At 47.3% G+C, this 21103-nt stretch overlaps 2 protein-coding genes across 6 annotated transcripts in view; both read left to right on the forward strand.

Annotated features, from left to right (window-relative positions):
* Positions 1-54: 54 nt before the first annotated feature.
* On the forward strand, positions 55-16262 carry LOC149341835 (monocarboxylate transporter 7-like). 2 transcript variants are annotated; one of them, XM_089544069.1, is made up of 8 exons: positions 55-444; positions 1289-1540; positions 3572-3715; positions 5495-5882; positions 8715-9006; positions 11628-11880; positions 13326-13475; positions 15702-16262. In XM_089544069.1, the coding sequence occupies exons 2-8, from the start codon at positions 1354-1356 to the stop codon at positions 15728-15730; spliced, it is 1443 nt and encodes a 480-aa protein (XP_089400195.1). In that variant the 5' UTR covers positions 55-444; positions 1289-1353; the 3' UTR covers positions 15731-16262. The 2 variants fall into 2 exon arrangements, with proteins under 2 accessions (XP_089400195.1, XP_089400196.1); XM_089544070.1 differs by lacking the exon at positions 1289-1540 and having other exon boundaries at positions 56-444.
* A 1417-nt stretch (positions 16263-17679) lies between these two features.
* The window catches only part of LOC149341836 (monocarboxylate transporter 13-like), a 35428-nt gene continuing 32004 nt past the window's right edge, over positions 17680-21103 (forward strand). For 3 of the 4 annotated variants that reach the window (XM_089544071.1, XM_089544073.1, XM_089544074.1), the window contains exon 1: positions 18058-18483. The gene's annotated coding sequence lies outside the window, so the exon portion shown is untranslated. Of the gene's footprint in view, positions 17770-18057; positions 18484-21103 lie in introns of those variants that run through there. The other variant, XM_089544072.1, reaches the window with a different exon arrangement.

Raw genomic sequence — 21103 nt, forward strand, 5'->3', positions numbered from 1 at the left:
CTAATTTTGAGGGTCATTTGAAGAGATAAAATGACCTCGACTTGATAATCGCCTCTCGAAGACCGTACACGTACAACGGCCGGGTGCAACCAGTGAGTTGGTGCTTTCCCGGCCGAGAAATACATACAACTTTTCAATCGGTAGGTCAAGCTTGAGTGCTTCAGCGGCCAGGCGTTTTCATAAGGCACACATATCTCTGGCTGGCGTCTCACAACACACCCTGCACTTCACCAGGACGAGGTAGCCCCAGCCGTGATCGGATTAGACGCCACGCCGAAGTCGCGATGTGTCGTCAATAATGAATCGTATGCAGGGACTAGTCGTAGACGCCTTGGAGTAAGTACGACGCACTACGAAGAGCTTCTGCGCGGCACGTCCTCGTCAGCGGTTCCCCTGGCTGCACATCTTCCAGCTTCCAGTGCACGGCGCCACGGTCGGTTTAAGGTACGTTGCATGCGATTTTGACGCCGGTACTCTGCCAAAGCGTGAACAACCGACTATGAACCAACAAGCCAACAAAGCCACACTACTGAACATTGTTAACTACACGCTTATTGCGGTTATTCTTTTTTTATTCTCCTATGCTGTGCATGCTTGAAGGAGGCATGATGTTGAGAAAAGATTCTCTCTAATGTTCAGAATCGTTATCTGCGCACCCCCCGTATTTGAGCAAGTTCATTTGATTCGATTTATGTGGGTTTAACGTCCCGGAGCGTCTCAGGCTATGAGGGACGCCGTAGTGAAGGGATTCGGAAATTTCGACCACATGGGGTTATTTAACCTGCTCTGACGTTGCGCAGTACACGGGCCTCTAGAATTTCGCCTCCATCTAAATTCGATCACCCACCCCGCAGCGTATTCTTTTGGGCTAGAGAGCATCTAAACTATCACTTTCGATACACACGGATTCCTACACCAATTCTGAAAGTCCTGTTAGCAAATCCGCACTCCAATCATCGCCCAAGTATGTGGGGCTCAGTGACGTTTCTCCGCCTGACATTGCTAATTCTTACTTTTGTGATGTGTCGCTGACAGCGCTTCACTCCTAAAGTGTCATAATCATGACAACGTCATTTTTACGGTAATGGGCACTGAGCTAAAATTACGCGAAATGTGGCGCAGCTCGGAAATCACTGCTACCTTGCTGCCACGCAAGGCGGGCCTTCACCCTACCCGACATCCAGTTATCAACTTCGAAGTAAAGGAAATGTGTTCCTTGATTTATGCTTGGCGTCTATCAACTTGGGCGCTTGATAACCATAGCGTGTGCCGTTCTTCTCTCATGCAGGCAGCAACCGGCGCTCCTGCAATTGCATCTTCAGGGCTGTGATACTGACAGCACCCGCGCCTGTAATGGCGCTGCCTGACTCTCGGGCCTGCTGGCCGGTCGCGGCCTGTGCGGCCGTGTATGTCTTCTTCGGCATGATGCTCTTTAAATCCGAGTCCATCCTGTATTTGGGCTTCATGGGCATGCTGCACGTCAACAGGGAGGAAGCATCGTGGCCCCTTACGGTCGCACTCATCATGTCGCAGCTTTTAGGTACGAGTATACACTGCGACTTAGAAAAAAAAACGGTCAGTTAAATAATATTCAGCCGAGGACCGCTCTCGAATTTTAACATGTAACTCCGCCTGTCGATGCGTGTGAGGAATTTATTCAATTAAAATAATCTTGTCGCTCATTTGAAGCTGTACGCGATGCTAGCAAAACGTTCCTTTTAAAATTCAACTATGCCTTACGTGCACGCTATGACACACAGGGGCCCCAGGAAGAAATTGGCACGGGTTTTTTCTGCGACAGTAAGTTGCAATGGCCGGTTTTATCTCGAAATGAACGCAAGAGTGAATGCCACCTTTAAAGAACAGAGTTCTCCATGAGAACAGATTTTGTTGCAAGGGTTCCCGTGAATGAGCACTCGATGTCACCACGCTCCCGGTTAGGTGCATGATTACTGGAAGTTGCACGCAGATTCTCAGAAATAGATTCTCACTCATGAAGGAAGGTCTCCACGCTAATACAGTACAAAGGGGCCAAATAATCCGCAGTTTAAATTCACCTGTTCGAAATAAGATTCTGCATCCCTCAGTTAGTATCAGCACTCCCCCTCATCTTGTGATCCAGCTTATAGCGAATTTATATCCCACGTTCTCCATGTGCTTCCCGTAGACGCGATTTTGTTCTCGGTACGGCATCTTAATTTCCATCTCAGAAATTTAGGCACGAACACTGATGCGGCGCCAGGAAGTCCCTAGATGGTCTTATAAACATTGATATTCTTGGGAACCACAGAGCAAATATACAAGATTTATGCAGGAACCTCAGTCCAGTCATACGATATCTTGTCGAAATTGAGGGTACCAGACTGCAATAACTCAGCAGTCCGACGCTCCTCCTTTACACCAAATGACTTTGGTCCGTCGAGACCTGCTTCATGCAAATTATCCCAGTTTTCTTCAAGACTAGTTCGCAGCAACTTACTGAAAAAAAATAAACGGTGCTCTCTAATGGTTCGTGAATAAAATCACCACAGCAGCCGTGCTCTGATGGGGTGTCTATTGCGCACAGATGTCATCGGGAGTGAAGTTCACTTATTGAACTGTTCCCATTCCACCACATTTTGTCGACTCCTATCACCATCATAACAAACTGTAACGGTGGTCCACCCTTGCAGGCAAGAGAAGGCTCTTCATGGATTGTACCCCGCATTTGGCGGAAGTCTGAATCAGCGTAGGTGTCTGTAAAGTGGGCTACTCGGCCATGCGCTGTTGGAAGACGGCAAATGGGTGGAGAGAACCTTGAAATCCAAAGTGTATGGCAGTACTCCCACCTGTCGGCTGGTTATATATGTAACCAAGTGGCATGCTCTGTATTGTTAAATTCCGGGCACGTCTCGCACCTATTGGGCTAGTGCACGTACAGCCCCCGTCAAAAGTATACAGATGATCCATAACTACAGCGCAAACGACAGGACAGAGATGAAGAAGGGACACCACACAGCGCTGACTCACAACTAAGGTTTATTGGATGGTTGGTTTAAGGTTTATTTCAAAAACACCAACTCGCCCAACAAATGCTTTTGTCGAAAAGTATACAGCCCAAGGGATTTGCTTCTAAGCTGTTTAGCGGGGCCTCCTAGCACGTATAACAGCCCAAAGCTTGGGAAAATTGAGGACGCAATAGCCATTCCTCTTTCGAGAGATTACGGTCGCTGAGGATGCATAACGAGGCTCACCGCAGGCCTCACAAGCAAACCCCTTGTGCGGTATACTTTTGACGGGGGGTGTACGTCGCATTCAGTTTAATCAAGCGGTGGCTCAGTGGTTATGGTGCTCGGCTGCTGACCCAAAAGACGCGGGTTCGAACCCGGCCGCAGCGGCTGGAATTTCTTTGGAGGAGAAATTCTAGAGGCCCGTGTGCTGTGCGATGTCAGTGTACGTTAATGAACCCCAGGGGATCGAAATTTCCGGAGCCCTCCACTACGGCGTCCCTCATAGCCTTAGTCGCTTTGGGACGTTAAACCCCATAAACCAAACCATTTTTTTAAGCGTTCGTCATGACTGTTCCCCGCAGGCCCACTCTACGGCCTGCTCGGCCTCTGGCTGTCGGAACGGATGCTTATGGTGGCCGGTGCCCTGCTGTGCGCACTGCCTGTAATGGCGTGCGCACTGGCCGACAGTCTGGGGCTCGTCATTTTCCTCTACGGCGGCCTGTACGGTGAGTCCATTAGCAGGACTGAGCTCTGCTTATACCAAAGTTCTAGAGTCCTGAGAAAGGGACGACATCTACAGATGTCGGTACCATTCCTTCCTTTGATACATACTTTTTTTAATGGATAAGTGCATTCTTGGCTTACACTTCGCAATTTTCGAATACATACTGCTGATTTCGTGTTTTCTGATTGATGCATTTCATGCCATCTGTCATCAAACATTCAGGAGAGTGCGCAGATCTTAATGCTGTTTCTCCGCGCGCTGTGGCCTGTCTGTCGTCTGCTTTTGGCGTTTGCAGACGCGCTGCCATTGGAAAAGGGGTAAAACGACGCTTTCCAGGAATCATATGGCGATACCCCCCAAAATACATTAGCCTGACAGCGGCAGCTTCCTATCATGAGCATCTATCGTCACTAAGCAACTACGCAGCACAGATGAAATGCTGAGAAGTCAGTGTCGGCACGAAATCAGCGCTGTGCATGCCGGAACGGTAGGGTCGCGTTTGTCGCTCAACATTATTTTCTGTGTGTTAAGACATGCCGATCAAGGCAGAGTGGATCACCCACGTGTTAACTTCGAGTGATGTTCACACAAAGCGCAGCGTTTCACTAAGCGTCGCGCAAAGTCGCGCAAGGTGTTGCAGCAGTGTATTTCTGCATCAGCATGCCAGAGCGCCGCGGAGGCTTATTGTGTTCTGTTTTAAATTAGGGGACACCAAAGACGACTCGTGCCGTTTCTGGTAAATCAGAGCAGCGCGAAAAAAAAACATCACATTACATTCAACCACACAGCAAGGGTAACTTGCGAGTGTCTAAAATTTTAGAGCAAATAAACCAGAAGTTCAACCAATCGAGCATTTACACGTGATTGAGAGACACAACATTCGGGATATGCTGCTCTGCTAAACCTTACGTCGATGTTTCACAGTAGCATTCTAACCTCTTGCACTTGAGTTCACACAACCCTTCGGGCGATGCTAGTATCATGAGTTATGTGAGTAGGCCGCCTCTGGTTCTTTTCAGCAGCTGAAGTTATGTGGCAAAACACTTTGTTTTACTGCGAAAGCCGTGCTACTGGACCCCTTACCCCACCTCAGAAATCTGGTGTCGTTTGAAGTGAAGCCTTCAGCCCAAGCGAGAAGCCTTCACCTTCAAGAGACACCACTTAACAGCCCCTCCCCACCGCATCCCCAAGTTGTGGCGCCCACCCACACACCGCCACCCGCAATCCACTGTTCCACCCTACCCCCTTTGAAAGCGCCATCCACCGATTTAACACTGCACACCGAGAAGCGCCCATCTACCACCTGCCCACCTAGTGTTATGCTAGTGTTATGCACTACTCTGCACTACTCCAGTTCGGCGCGTTTGTGGTAGTTCGTAAGGCTTATGCTTTTCGAGTGCACCCCGGGCCTGCTGGACGGCCCATGTGTGTAGCCAAGGCTTAGAGTAAAAACATCAGAGTAATTATCGAGGATAAATCCTACTGTTCTCGGAGAACTGTATCGTCAAATGTCTGGTCATCCCATAAATATTTTCTTCTGGTCGACCGACTTTCCCTTCATGTCTCAGCGCATCACTCTTACTTGCCACTCTCGCCAGAAATGCAGATCGCTGTTGGTGTCATGGCTGTGACACAGACCACACTCTTATGAAATTCCGTCGTATACCTTTCTTGCAATCACGCACCAGTAGTCAATTAACTTTATTCATTTTAACCACATTTGTATAACCTGCTTTAACTCGCGATGATCTATGACCTCTCGGGATCAACCCATTTACAGGTCTGGGTGTGGCCTGCGAGGAGCTGCTGCCGTTCACGGTGGTGGCCCGGCACTTCGTGCGCTACCGGGGTACGGCCATGGGGCTGCTTTTTGTCGTGACCGCCGCGTCCGGCTTCGTGTCACCGCTCATCGTCGAAGCTCTGAGGCAAGCCTTCGAGTTCCCCACGGCGTTGATCATACTGGGCGCCCTGGAACTGAACATGCTCTTCGGGTGCATCTTCGTTGACCGGGTTCCGCGGGCCGATGAGAGCACCTCTGGTAGGGCCGATACCGAGGCTTCCATGCCGCCTCTGCCAAACATCAAGCGCCGCCGAGGCAGCAGCTTTCAGAAGGCGTCGTTTGCGCAGTCTTGCTCCAAGAGCCTTGTCGAATCCTTTACGATGCCAAGGTGAGCCCTTCTCAGTCACTGTGTTAGGTGTCTCACCGCCGTGACGTTGCCTCACCCTGTGACACTGTCTCACCAAAAGGCGTTGCCTCACCATGGTACGTTGCCTCATCGGGTGAGGTTGTGTCACCGGGTGAGGTTGTTTCATCAGGTGAGCTTGTCTCACCGGGTGGCGTTATGAAACCATGTGACGCCTGACCGGGTGAGGTTTGCTGACCTTGCGAAGACTAGCCACATGAGGTTGTCTCACCGGGTGAGGTTGTGTCACCGTGTGGGGTTGCCTCACCTTGCGAGGTTGCGTGACTTTGTGAGGTTGTGTCACCGGGTGGGGTTGTGTCACAGGGCAGGTTTGTGTCACAGGGCGGGGTTGTGTCACAGGGCGGGGTCGTACCACCGGGTGAGATTGTAACAACGGGTGAGGTTGTGCCTTCGTGTGACGTTGTCTAACCGTGTGAGGTTGTTGAGGTTGTGTTGGGGTTGTTAAGGTTGTGTGAGGGTATGAGGTTGTGTCACCGTGCGAGATTGTCGCTGTATGAGATTTTCTAACTGTCGGCATCTAAGGCCGATCTGCATGTTTAATGTCCCAAAAATGAGCGAATCATCCAGGCGCTCAAAAAGTGAGCAATGAGTGCAGCATATAACTGCCATATAATGACACCCGGGTCTTTCGTGCTTCGACCCTTCGCCCTGCCTGTTGCAGCTCGTTTCCTTTACAGGATATGTACCAGTTAACCCACAAATATATACACCCGAGCCAATCTGTTTCTGATGGAAAGTAAAAACGGCTGAAGCCACTCGGTTCAAATGTACCGAGTGCTCGCGAATTTGCCTCTGTAACTGTGCTGAGGTCGCCGAAATCTACTTAAATTCGCATGGTCGTAATACCCCAAGTAAGCACCATTACAGGTCGCACTCGAAAATTCAGAAATGCTTCATCACACAATGCGTACTCTTTTTCTTCATTAATTTCTACTTTCACGGTGGTCCGACGCTATCAAATGTTTATCCAGGAATTGAAATAAGATGGGCGCTTCAAATTTTTTTGTTAAGGGGGGAGTGCTGAATATAAATGAGGTGGTAGACATTCCTATTTTTTTACTTCTGTCGATGTTTCGCGTAGCACTAGCAGCATTTATGACTACAACACTGATGACAAAGATTGCGAGCAGTTTAATTTACACAAGGGCTAAAGTCGTATTTACAGACAAGATCAAACAACATGGATTACATCAAATGCGTCGAGAAACTACGCGACATTTCAGACTACTAGCAATAAATAGTTTTTAAAAACTTGCAATTCATCGCCGATCGCGTAACGCAGGCGTGTAAAACGTTTTTGAACAGGCGCACCCGTGCACGAGGTATAACAGATCAACTCCATGCTCAACAATGTATACCGACACATCTAGATAAGAATTTATGGCTGCTACACACCACTGGCTAAATATGTGCAAACACAGGCACTTTACACACTTTACACACCATATAAAAACAACTAAAGGAAACATAAACCAAGTGAGAATTTATGTACCTCTTGGTAATAGGTTTATGGTTCATGGGGTTTGACGTCCCAAAGGGACTCGGGATATGAGAGACGCCGTAGAGAAGGGCTCCAGAAATTTCGACCACCTGGGGTTCTTTAACTTGCACTGACATCGCACAGTACACGGGCCTCTAGAATTTCACCTCCATCGAAATTCGACCGCCGCGGCAGGAATCGAACCCGCGTCCTTCGGGTCAGCAACCTCCTGGTAATAAAAGAAACTAAACCACCACAAATATACGTGCGCTTTTTCACCACATTCCGAACAATTACATCAGCCTGTCAATGGGCAGCTTTTACTCCGGGCCCCTGTCATCAGGTATGACGTGATGTTCGAATAAAGATTATTATTATTATTATTATTATTATTATTATTATTAATATTATTATTATTATTATTATTATTATTATTATTATTATTATTATTATTATTATTATTATTATTATTATTATTATTATTATTATTATTATTATTATTATTATTATTATTATTATTAATACTACTACTAAAACACGTCGATCATTATCAGTGGCATCTCGGGCGCCTGACAGTTCCGGACCCTCAACGATGATGCTCAGCAGCTCCTTCACGTGCTTAGCGGGAAGGGGTCTTCTTTCTGACGACAAAACCTGGTTAAGGGCCCAAAAGGAGCGCTCATGAGAAAGCCACCGATGTTTGTTGGCTGGACTAGTTTCTGAGAAACACAGCGCTGGCAGCATCTTCGATTTTTTTGGGACACTACGTCGTTTGTTCTCTGACTGGAGAAGGCGTAGAGCGATGAGGCAAGATTAGTAGTCCTTTAGATTCCTTTCGGCGACTCTGCAGCACGCACTAGGACTAGCTGGAGTAATTGACCTCTGGGCATAACACGTATGAGGGCTACATTTCTGAAGAAGCCTCCAGCCTGAACTTTCTTTCGTGTGGAAGTCAAGCTTTCTTTCACCCCAAGCCAGCCATGAACGATGTGTCCCTTCGTGCATATGCCCTTCTTCCGGTTATATAAAATAAAATTCCCTGTCATGTGTAAAAATTTTGTTACGAATGAAAAACAGAAAAACAGGTGGTCGTGTAAGTAAATCACTGGACACCATCCCTTCTAATCACGCACTACGTGCGCTATAGTTTTGGTTGGTATCATTCTACAGTCTCGAGGTGCCAAACTGCCTTGAGAAAGCAATAAGCCTGTGTATGTTGCCAGAAACTGCTCAGAATAATTGTTGCAAGTGAGGAAATTTATTATCCGCTCAGTCTGTGAAGTCGCGAGAGGTAAATGCGGGTGTCTTCTGCGCAGGCCCACGCCAGCTGTGCCGCGGCATCACGAGTCAGACTCGCTACTCGGCAAGAGAGCAACACCTTCGACCACGCTTACGCGCCACTTGCGCTCTATGGTGTCCGTGCCTTTCCTGCACGTGGCAGCATCGCGGGCGGCCTCGATTTTCGTCCTGTCAGCGTTTCTGCTGACGGCCGTCGACTTCGGTTCCGACAACGGCCTAGCCGGATACGAAGCTGTCGCCTTGGTCACCGTTAGCGCCGTGGGGGACCTTGCGTCCAGGATAGGCACTGGATTAATTCTGGACTTCAAGGTGAGCTTCATGCGCGCACTATGCATCCAGAAGACAGAACTGGAAGTGACCGTTGAGTTTACCTAATGTATTACGCTCGTCACATGGCACAATGTTGGTTGGCAAGAGAAAGTTGCCTCTCTAATTACGAGTCTTCGAATTGTCATAACCTCTCGTCGAAACGCTGGCTAGCGTACTAAGCCTTCGTTCCGCACCTTGCTCGTTTTGTGCTGTCAAGAATTCCATCCCCCTGCTCTCTCTTAGTTAAAGCCAAGCTATGTATTACCAGGCGCTGTTGGTGGCTTCAATCCGTTACTTCATATCTACGAATGCATTCAAGGACAATTCTTAGCTTCAAGTGTGGCAGTTCCCAGGCAACGAGAAAACGGCGTCAATACGGCCTATGGTTCAGGCATAATCTCGGTTGGTAGACTGTGGAGCAGTAACACACACCCCAAGCAAGGATACACAGACAGCTGCGCAACCATCGGGGATTCAGTCGGTCTTCACGCCCGTGAAATGTGCGCAAATGGAAAGGATGGTGCACTGAAACAAACGTGAGCCAGCTATGATGTAAGACGCTGTCATCTAGATGGATAAAAAAATTTGCAGCGAAAGCCGTTATAGGTTTGCTTTACCCAAAGACCCATGGAATCTCTTACCCTCATTAGACCATGGAATCTACAGTCAGCCGTAAGACCTTAATTACTTATTGAATTATTGTAACTTAAGTAATTTACTTTAATTTAATTCTGTTAAATTCTTTACACAACACCACCTGCCAACCGGGGCAGGTGTCAAAAAGAACAGAGGAAAAGCCTCCTCTCCACGTTTAGAGGAGGGAGAGGGCAAGCCCGAGAGGGAAAAGTGGGTTGGAGGTGACGTCTGGCTAGATCAACATTCCCTGATTCGCATGAGCATGGCTAGGCTTGCTCTTACGACTGACGATGTAGACTTCACAGCCAAATGCAGGGCTAAACGATTAAATCAAAGCTATACGAGCTTTTGCTGATTATTGCGCTAAGCCGTTAAGCGTTTCTCCAGAATTTTTTTTCTCTTAATGCTTCATACAGTATGATCACGTGAACAACTAAATCACCTGTGAACGAAATTAATGTGATACTATTTCGTTTAGTTTTTCTGGAGCAGGTTTCACCGAAGTCACAGCATTGTCGAAAATAGGTTGAGGACATCGTCAGCATGTGCAATGTGCAGCCAGATTACTCAGCGTTTGTACTATTTCTTTTGTATGCCTGTATGCCATATACACCATTTTCCACGAGTAAGAGCTGTCTCGTAAAAAATTGTTTGATCTGAAAGGCGTAAGTAAAAAGGCAAACAGCTTTAAGACTGGACCTGTCACGGTGGCTCATTGGTTAGGGCGCTCGGCTACTGAGCTGGAGTTTCCGGGTTCGAACCCAGCCGCGTTTCGATGGAGGCGAAACGCAAAAGCGCCCGTGTGCTGTGCGATGTCAGTGCAAGTTAAAGATCCCCAGGAGGTCGAAATTATTTTGCAGCCCTCCACTACGGTAGCTCTTTCTTCCTTCCTTCTCACTCTCTCTTTTATCCCTCCTTATACGGCGCGGTTCAGGTGTCCGCCAAGATGTGAGACACTTTCTTCAAGTGAGTGAGTGAGTCAAGAACTTTATTGAGCTCTAGATTCACTTGTCTTCCGCATTCCTCAGATGGCTTCGTCCATCTTCTTGCGCAACGGTCGGTTGCCCTTAGTCCAGGGCTCCGCTGGATGCTGCTGCAGTTGTGCTCGCCGAATCAGACCTGCTTGGTCGACCTGGCGATCGCTGGAGAGCACTCCCTTCCATTGCTCCGCACTCGGGTTTGGTACAACGGGTACCACGTCTATCTTCTGGCATGCCCACGTTATGTAATACAGCGTGGGTGTTTCTTGGCACCAGGGACATTTGTCATTGTATTGTGTGGGATACATTTTGCTGAGTACGTGTAGGTTCGGGTACGAGCCCGTTTGTAGCTCAAAAACAAACTTTCTGAAGTCTGGTGAGGCAATAATTTAAGGTATGCTATGAAGGTTGTGCAGTGCGATGATAACGTACCATTGCATGCAAGACGGAGTGCCTCAAGCACGGTAACTATTACCATTGGATACGTGACACAATCGTGCCCCTGGCCAAACCTGATTCTCGATATGCAGAAGAAATTCACGAATTTCACCTGATGAGCTTGTTAGTACAGCATGGTCACCACTTTGCGTAAAGGGCAAGGACAAAAATCGCACTACAGGAGAGATAATGGAGGCAACTTAGTCTTTAGGCGCGCCCTGATTTTCGCGCCAGAATCACACCATCAGTGGTATTAGACGAAGGAGTGGCTATCGTAGACGTCCGTGTTCTCTTTTGCACGTCCCGTATACTGTATTTCACGAGCGTAATGATTTAGTTAAGAGCTGACAGTCTCGCAGTTTTATGCGATTTCTTGTACTTTATTTTGCAGTGCGCATGTTTGCGTCTCCGTGTCTGTTGCTGTTCCGCCGGGAATTCATCACGAATAGGCTAAAAAGATATTTCACAAACGACGTCGAAATCGCGTCGCACTCACTTGCTTTTTTTTTTCATTCCGCCCCTCATTCTGAAACAGCATATTGCTTTTGCTGTATGCCTGTGCCGCAGGTATTGAGTGGCGAAGCCTTGATGCTGTCGAGCTTCGCCGTCCAAGCCGTCTCCCTGGCCGTCATGGCGATCTGGAAGCAATACTGGGTCCTCCTGACGAGCTGCTTCTTCACAGGCCTCATGGGTGGAGGCCGCGTCTTCGGCTGCACGATCATGGTGGCCGAGCTGTTCGACGAGCGTTCACTGCCCCTCAGTCTTGGTGTCACGAACTTCATCGCGGGCATCATTTGCCTCGCCAGACCGCCCCTCATCGGTGAGCTCGAAAATTGGGGTGTACAAGAGCGGAAACAGTACTTCCTCACAAAGAGAGCGCTTGCTTACTACGTGATGAAGACCGGCATAATCGAAACATGGCCACCATGTTCGAAGAGTTGGAATGTTGCAAATTACTACGGAACCAGTAAACTCTCGGAGACAGCGCAATGCTTGCAACCTAAATAACGGCGACTTACCTTGACGGGCAAACCTTCGCTCAATCCTTCCGGAGGTTGGTGCATTAAGTTTGCTAATGAGTCAGATCGACACGCTACGCCACGCATAAAGTGTATCAATTTGGTTGCTACATTTTTTTCCATGCCAGAACAACACTGTGGGCTATAAAACATCGTGCAGTGGCCGCCTTTGGACAGATTTCGACCTACTGGAGTTTCTTAACGTGTCCTGATATGTAGGTCCCACATCCGAGACTGTAACTTGGGCTCAGCAGCTGAGCTCCATGGCATACGCAATGTATTCAGCCTGTGAAAGCGCTATGAATTCAATGCAATTTTGCGCGCCGCTACATATAATTAGAAAGGAGGGCTCTTCATACTCCCTGGGCGTCTTGACGTGAACAGCAATCTGAGGATGCTGGAATTCTTACCCTTCGGAGAAGCGAACTGAATTGTTCCTGTCCTGGTCAGTTATTTATACACCGACATCTTGCTCAGCAGAAAATTTCTTCACTTCCTGAATCAGGGTAGAAATTGCAAATAAACTTGCACACGTTCGTTGTCGCATCGTTGCCAAGGTATCCGCAATGTGACAACTTTGAAGTTCTTTTTTTTTAATTATTACTACTGTGCTCCTGCTTAAACACGTGTACAAACACGTTTTCACTGCCGACCCAAGCTAGAAGCTTGTATTAATTAATATGAGTAGTTATTCCGGAACGTTCATGCTTCAATATTTCCTATAAAACCTCGTTTTTGAGAACGTTTTCAAAGCAGACATCGCAACCTGTCACTACCTGAGAAAACGCGGGAAACAGCGGTCAGAAATTAGGACGCAGACGAACATGACAAATCACTTCGCTTTGCAATCACTTGTGACTTTTCTTGTGTGCCTGTCATATGTCCAAAGCTCTGTTTCCAGCTTTTTCTGAGGTCATCAGCCAACTAGCACGATTTAGCATTCTTTTATTTTTTCATTAGGCAGCAATGTTGAGTTTTTGTGTTTTATTATTTGTATTGGTTACACTATAGATTGAACTCCTGAGCTTGTCTTCAGGCTGATATTGTTCCACACCGTACGGCTTAGATTACTACGACCGTTAGTCAGGTAGAGGACAAGCATTATCATGGAGTTTTGCGCTAAGCCTTTCGTGGAAACGCTCGGAAATTGACTTATTTGCTTCAAGCAAGTGAAGTGCTGCACGTGAGCCGGGATTGTATTGTTGGTGCAATTTTACGAAAGGGCTTCTTTTGTCTATATTCGCAGGTTTCATTCGGGATGCGATGGGCTCGTACGACCCGCTGTACATTGCGTTCGCCGTAACCAACGCTGTCTTCACAGTGACGTGGGCAATCACACTCTGCTGTAAAAGGTGTCGAAGGCGACGGGAGTGGAAACTCGTCGACGGTTTCACAGGTGAGCACATGTGGGGTTATGGGGCTCGATTGATGACCCGAAAGACGCGGGTTCGATCCCGACTGGACGGTCGCATTTCGACGGAGGCGAAATGCTAAGAGTCCGTGTACTGTGCGATGTCAGCGGAGGTAAAACAACCTCAAGTGCTCGAAATTAACCAGAGTCCTCCACTACATCGTACCTCATAGTCTGAGTTGCTCTGGGACGTTGAACCTTATAAAAGCAAACCAATCATTTACGTCTACATATCTGAGGTTTATTCAATTGTACGACATTTAGAAGACATTTATTGGTTGGATCAGATAAAGAATGTTATACATCTACACTGTGGTGAAAGTCGGCACATTTCTCCCTCATTTTCAGCTTTAGTTTAAATTCTGAAGACATACTACCCCACTGTAAAGAAAAACAGATAAATTCGTTTACATTGGTAAATCAAAGCGGCGAGGCGAAGTTCTCATAGCCACTTGCGTCATTGAGTGCCATTTGCGTGCATCAATCGCTTGCACTGAACTTCTCTGCGCGTTGTTGCGAGAAAAAAAGAAAATGATGTAAATGACCAGATTGGATAAGCACCCTCGGAAGAGTAGTAACGCTGGTCCTCCGGATAATTTTTAGCTACGTTGTGCTTAGTTCCACTTTTGACAATGAAATCAGCTGCCTCCTTCATTTTGCGTCACTTGTTCGTTTTCTGACGAGAAGTTTATTTACGTGTCCTGTGGTTCTCGTACGATCCCTTCGCCTCTCAGTATCTCGAAATTCTATTCAGGCGGCGCGGCAACTTTTTTCACCTGTGCGCTGTCCTATGCTTCATAACGGCAACTTTTATTTCGCACATCAGCCGACTCCAGAGCCTCCGGAGACTGCAATATTCTGGTTCATGATTTATGGGGGTTTAACGTCCCAAAACGACTCATGTTATAAGGGACGCCGTAATGAAGAGCTACAGAAATTTCGACCACTTGGTGTCCTTTCACGTGCACTGACATCGCACAGCATCCTCCATCGAAATGCGACCGCCGTGGCAGCAGCTGACCGCCATAATCATCAACGCACCGCGGTGGCTCACTGTAATATTTGAATGAGAGTTTTGCGCCACTTGAAATAACCACTCTGTATGGTGAATAACACTGAAAATCATAAAAATCGTCAAAGTGACCTCAAACTTATTTAGTACCACTGGGACAATTAACGAGTGACTGACAGAGTCCTTCCTTCCATTCGAAAGACACAATTCTAGCTTTATACACTGCACAAATTGCAATTCGCTGCTTCAGACCTTCACAAGAATATCGGCATCAATTTACAGCTAAACCATCCTGGTCCACGCGCATTACAAATAGTGCACAAAAATATTAGAACATTTGAACGTCTGTACTACATCAACCTAGAAACTTTCTGCCATGAGCATACTGACATATCAATATGGTTCAAAAGTATCTTCTGGCGGGCTAGTTGGTCTGAATCGTTCATATTTAAAACTGCGCGAACAAAAACAAGGACCGAGCAAGAACACAGTGCGCTTGTGTGTGTTACTGTGTTCTTGCTCGGTCCTTGTTTTTGTTCGCGCAGTTTTAAATATGAACGATATCAATATGGCCAGTTTAAACCTTCAAATTGCCGACCACAGTAGAAATTGGCTCCATCAGTCTCCTCCTCTACATAAAATCAGTTAGCAGCCGTGATAGCATTCACTTGGCACTTGATTTCACGGAACTATAAATGTATTAATCAATGAAAGCAATCACAAACGACGCTGTGGCTCAGCTGTGTTTTCGTGCAGGCTCACTTACCCGTAATTATTCTTTGTCTTGTTCATTCACAATACCACTTGTTCCTCCAAAATTTTCAGCAGAAGTACCAAGAACTGCGGACTTTTTTCTGCCTGACTACATCGACAGAGATGTGCATTAAGTTCGTCAGAACGCGTGTTTTGTCATGGTATGGAAATTGTACCGACTTGCGAGACATGGAAACGTATAATAATAGCAGACTGAAATTATGTGAAATTGTCAGCAGTACAGAATGGCAAGACTATGTGCATGCGTGATGCCTCCATAACTTATGCCACAAAAATATGGGGCTCCCGTACACGAACTCCTTTCTTCCTTTTTTGGTAGGGAATAACTGTGCGTAAATAAATGAAGATTCACCAAGTGCTTCGTAGAATGTTTGTAGCAAGCTGATCAAGGACCTGCTGAGTGACGTTTCTTCTGCTATTTTCAGGTGAAAATTACGAAGAAACGCAATATTGAGAAGAATCCAACCGAGGCATCCGCAGCTACTGTGATCCAGAGCGTTTGTACATATTTATATGCTATTTATATTCTATTCACCACATGCCTGGAAGGCTTTTTAGCTTATTTTACAATAAATTACACGTGAAGATCTGCCTCTGACCTGGTGATTGCAAATTATCCCCAGGCTGCAGTAAAAACCTTCGACTTGTGACTTAACAGCGCGGACTTCCAGCACAGGAAGGCGTTTCGCAGCGCTTTCTGCCACCCGAAGTCCAAGAAACGGCGAACAGCTGTAAAACGACGACATCATGCGCTGTAGTATTTAACTTCAAAGTAAATCTCATTTCTCAGTCGGTGTAAACATCAAATGCCACCGCCATGTAGCTACACACGCAGTCTAACTTGCTTACTTTATTTAAAAAGTGCGCGCTACGTACAGAGACTGCACACATTTCCCAATTTTATATTTTTTTCGTTCAACTTTTTTTTACTGAAGTGATCCTTGATATGCGTCATGTATTAAACCACTCCTGTACCAGCAGCCACATTCCGCACTGTTCTGTCTGGATTTTTTGGCCTGATCACTTGGAGTATATGTGATCTGCCACAATAGCTTCGCAGTCTTTCCGTTCCATTTCACATTTATGGGGTGTTATACGCATTTATGAACACAAAAACGCATGTAAATGCACTAGCATCTTCCCGCGATAGTGGGATAACGTGACGGCATGTCGTTGTTGCAACTGAAGGAAGAATGGGAAGGAAAGTGTACGGGCCTGTCCTCCGGCTCGGGCTGAGCCGCACTTGCTGCCGCGTGCAGACAGACGAGAGTAGAAAGAGGCGTGGAAGGAAAGATTGAAAAAGAGGCGCGTCGCAAAACCGCGTCCTTCGAAGCGACGACGCCGGCTTTAAGAACAAATACCCCAGTAACCTCCATCGTGACGGCATGCGCAACAGATGGCACGTCGTACCACGTGCACGTCGCAGAAATCTGTCGACAACGTCTCGCATTAGGCGATCCTGCACAACCTATCGCAGCAAATGTAGGGCGCCACACCTACGAATACAAACAGGACTTCCACCGCGGAGCCCACTATTGGAGAGATAGTCAGGACACACAACGATGGGCAACAGGGGCATACCAAAATTGCATGCGGGATACGGACCCCTCACACCGTTACCCTATTTATATGGGCCCCTACTCATCAGGTGTTGGCAGGAAACGAGGCGCACCTTATCACTTGAAACGCTTGGGAAACCCTGCTGAGCTCCGAGGACCCGGCCAAGCAAGCCATCGCCGCAGGCCTGGCTGCCAGCTTCATGAGCCTCCGGGACATGAACGTTTCAGTGCAGTGGGGCCGCGCGGAGACTCAAGGACCTGCGTGTCGCAAACTCCCCTGTTCCAAATAAAGTTTTCGCCACCACCACGCGTGAATCTCAAAACTTCTTCACTGTACTATGCTCCAGTTCTCATAGCCGCTTCAGCTTGTGCCGTTTCATATTGCCGCGAAGCTTTGTAATTTTTCTGCATGCTCAAAAACGTAGGCACGCGGCTTTGTTTGGGGCGAAAGATATGACGTGACTTATCTGAAATGTTTGCAGCCGTTCTCAACTTATTCGACGCTGTTCGAGATTATCGTGGGTGCTTTCCGCGCCTTATCTCGAGAGTTCTTGGTCCGCTATAAATTTAGCCCGACTGAGAGAAGCGGCGATTCAGTTCTGCGGCGACCAACGACCAGGTTTGCTGCTATTGCCCCCGCCGAGGTGTTCGGCTCTTTTTGGGGTCACGGCAACCCACTAAAATGCTCGTTGCAGCGACAGCTCAGTCTGCTCTTATGTTGTCCCCGGTGTTGTGATATCTGTACGGTCGTTGCCACTGTTATCATCGTCTTGCAGGCATTTCTTTTGTCCTAAATTGTTATCGGCATCGACTCGCTTGTTGATACACACGTGTGCGAGAGCTAGCGCGCGTGGCGGACAATAGTGAAGCAGGCCGTCCCATCGACAAGGCTGAAGCCGATGGATGACAGCAACAGATTGAGGCCGTAGCATCCGTGAGTCCGCTGGTCACTTCTCAGACGAGGCTGCGTTAAATCCCTCATTTGTCTATTTATGAGCCTCAATTCAGGCTCGTATGGTGGTGGTGGTGAAAAACATTTTTAATACTCAGAGAGAGTTTGGGGATCAGAAGACCCTGCTACATGGTCGGTATCCTTAGTCCGGGACACCGCACGACGAGGCCCCGTCTCGCGTCCGCTTTACTAGAGCCCTTTGGGACTCCAGTGTGTAGCAGTTGAGGAGGGCAATCTCCCATGCCTCTCGGGTGGTGGTGGGGGAAGGGGGAAGGGGGAAGGTGAGGACTCTGAGTACATGCCCACACCATGTGAAAGATATCGCAGATCTCTCCGCAGTGCGGGCAGACTCGCGGTCATGTCGTCTGCAGGCTAGCGAGCGGAGTAAGATGCTGCAGACGTTAAAACTTGAGCAAGGCGCCGACAGACAGCACGCCCAGTGGACACCCTAAACACACTGATGCGCTTCACCCGGATCGTTGAAGGTACAAGGTAGTTTTATCCGAGAGGACCGACAGCCAGCCAACTCAGCACTGATCCTTCGTCGATTCAACCCAAGCAAAGTCCCCGCATTCTGCGTTTGACGTGCTGGCGAAGCTCTTCGGTGCGTCACTGCTAAGGCAAAACGGGGCGCCTGCTCCACATCACGGCGACTGAAGGCATCTCTATTCCCAAGGTATCCTGCGTCGGAGTCAGGTAGGCATGCCGCATAACGTGTGCATCAGTACAGGTGACGGTTATTTACACCATAAATTTGTGGGCAGGCTCGCGCAAAAAGCGAACGTTTCATCTCTCGAGATCAGCCAGATCAACCTCGTATGGCACACAACAAGCGTACAGCATATGAAATTACTGACAAAAAAACTTAATTTTTTTTTTTAGCTGGATACAATCAACGCGAAAAAAGTAAGCAAAATAAGCTGGGAATATGGACTTTTGCATATATGCGTTGAAGCGTCAAATTTTGAGGCATAAAAAGCCTGTTGTGGGCTGCTGCTGTTCGCCAGGGCCCCCACAGCCAAGTATTGAGTGTCTTAATTCACATCTTAATAGCCCTGAACTGTTTTTTCTCGCGATTTAGACCCAACGCTGGCACGACAGTTAATGACGTATGAACTTTGGAATTCGCTATAAGAGCAAATACTAGTGATGTCACATCAAAGAAACATAAGGTACGGCGGGAGACAACGTTGACAGTCGGTGGGCTGATCAGCAGATGACTCGGTGACGCATGGGTCTGTAACAATGCACTGATGACAACGCCAACATGACCAACGACTAGGTGGCGTCGTAGTGTGGCCGGCTTTCAGGTCACAGGCCGACGATCGTCCGACCTTTTTCTCAGCAGACACATGAGCCTTCACAAGGCTGACTGATCGGGCTGCTCGGTGCATTTACGTCATTTTCGGAAGAGTTAGAATGAGTTGCAAGTCTCGTTTGTCTCTCTATGTGTCCTTGTTTACTGCAGCGCTTTCGAAAATTACGAAACTTTCACGCTGATGACACGACGTGAACAGCAGGGCTTGTCTCTACTGTATCCGTAGTACAAAAAAGTGAAACGAGCGACTGAACTCGTCATGCAGTGGTACACGCTGTCCACATTCACTGAACGGATTGAGACGCTAAATTTAAAGAATAAAAATGTCTGCTATGGGGTTGTTCTGTATACAAGGACGCCTACAGCCATGTATTGGACGCAAAGTTCCTTTAAAAATATTTAATTCGTCTCCAATGAGCCTTTCTATCGCTCATACGGGTATATCAGTACTAGAGGCCTGTACTATGCTTACTGAAGCAAAACGCAACGTTTGAAATAAAGAACGTGCAAACCAAAAATTTTGTCTCTCCATCCATTTAATGAGTTATAACATGCGCCGTCGTTTAATTGAACGCAGGTTGTTCCTTTTCCTCCGTACGTGTCTAGTATATAAAGCATTTAAAAGTCGCAGCATAGCGCAACACATCTGGCGCCCGAGTTGAGCCCAATACATTTTAGAACATAGAAAATTGGTCATTCTGAAACAGATAACTGGAAAGATTCGCATTTAAATTGCCTTACTGCTAAACCCAAAGCTGATTATTATAAAGGGACTTCTTATATTAACACTTGTATAGCAGGCATGTGAGTTGCCCCAAGTATGGTGTGAAAACATTGCCTTAGTTTTTGTGTGTTAGCGTGAAGTAAATATTTGCAACAAGTCGAGCCCGGATATACCGCATTATTGATTATATCGAACAGTTACAACGTCTCCTTGAAGACCCAGTTCTAAATTATAGCACTACTGTTGACGCTTATCGAACTCGCTATCAGCGGAACATTCCACACATCGAACGATGTGCCGCAGACCTGACAGTGGCGCTTCTCCCAGCGGCACACGTCGGTCAGTCAACGCGCGCGGAGATGGGTCGGCTGCACGGCCATGGGCACCTGCTGGCAGCACTAGCGCTGGGACGAAGTGAACGTGGGCTGTGCTCGAGGATTGGTCACTTGGTAGTCACTTTGCTCGCCATATCTCTGTCACGAGCTGAAGCCAATATCGGCCCTCGGCTGGAGTACTTCGCTTGCTTCGCTGCCGAAGAACCAACTCCACCTTAATTTTAATGAGCGATTATCTCATTTATAATCTACTGGTAACAGGATGACACATCTTATGATACACAGTAATTAGTTCCAAAAGCATCCGACTGCTACGACTTTGCTGGAGCGTACCACTGCCAGCAAGCCAGCGGGCAGTACGTTGCCGCAAGAAGCCCGTTGCTGCCTTGGGAACTAAGAATTCTTGCTTCTACGTTAGAAGTAATGTTATGTGTTGCCATAAATATAAATATATATATATATATATATATATATATATATATATATATATATATATATATATATATATATATATATATATATATATATATATATATATATATATATATATATATATATATGTGTTGGCCGCCGCGGTGGCTCAGTGGCTATGGTGCTCGGCTGCTGGCCCGAAAGACGCGGGTTCGATCCCGGCCGCGGCGGTTGAATTTCTTTGGAGGAGAAATTCTAGAGGCCCGTGTACTGTGCGATGTCAGTGCACGTTAAAGAACCCCAGGTGGTCGAAATTTCCGGAGCCCTCCACTACGGCGTCTCTCATAGCCTTAGTCGCTTTGGGACGTTAAACCCCATAAACCAAACCAAACCAAACCATATATATGTTGCGATGAGCGCATGAAGTACTTCACTGCTTACAGGAGTAAATAGCTAAGTATTCGCTTCGTTAAAGGAAACATATTTATTCGACTCCAGGTTTCTTCTTCATCGAGATCTTCTTCAAGC

Source organism: Amblyomma mixtum, chromosome 5, assembly GCF_055824585.1.
Source record: "Amblyomma mixtum isolate Tamu chromosome 5, ASM5582458v1, whole genome shotgun sequence".
In the NCBI taxonomy this organism is placed as follows: Eukaryota; Metazoa; Arthropoda; class Arachnida; order Ixodida; family Ixodidae; genus Amblyomma; species Amblyomma mixtum.

Coding starts and splice junctions, on each gene's coding strand:
- LOC149341835 (XM_089544069.1), top strand. CDS start 1,354: ATGGCGCTGCCTGACTCTCGGGCCTGCTGGCCGGTCGCGGCCTGTGCG. Junction 5,883..8,714: donor GAATCCTTTACGATGCCAAG/GTGAGCCCTTCT, acceptor TCTTCTGCGCAG/GCCCACGCCAGCTGTGCCGC. Junction 13,476..15,701: donor ACTCGTCGACGGTTTCACAG/GTGAGCACATGT, acceptor TGCTATTTTCAG/GTGAAAATTACGAAGAAACG.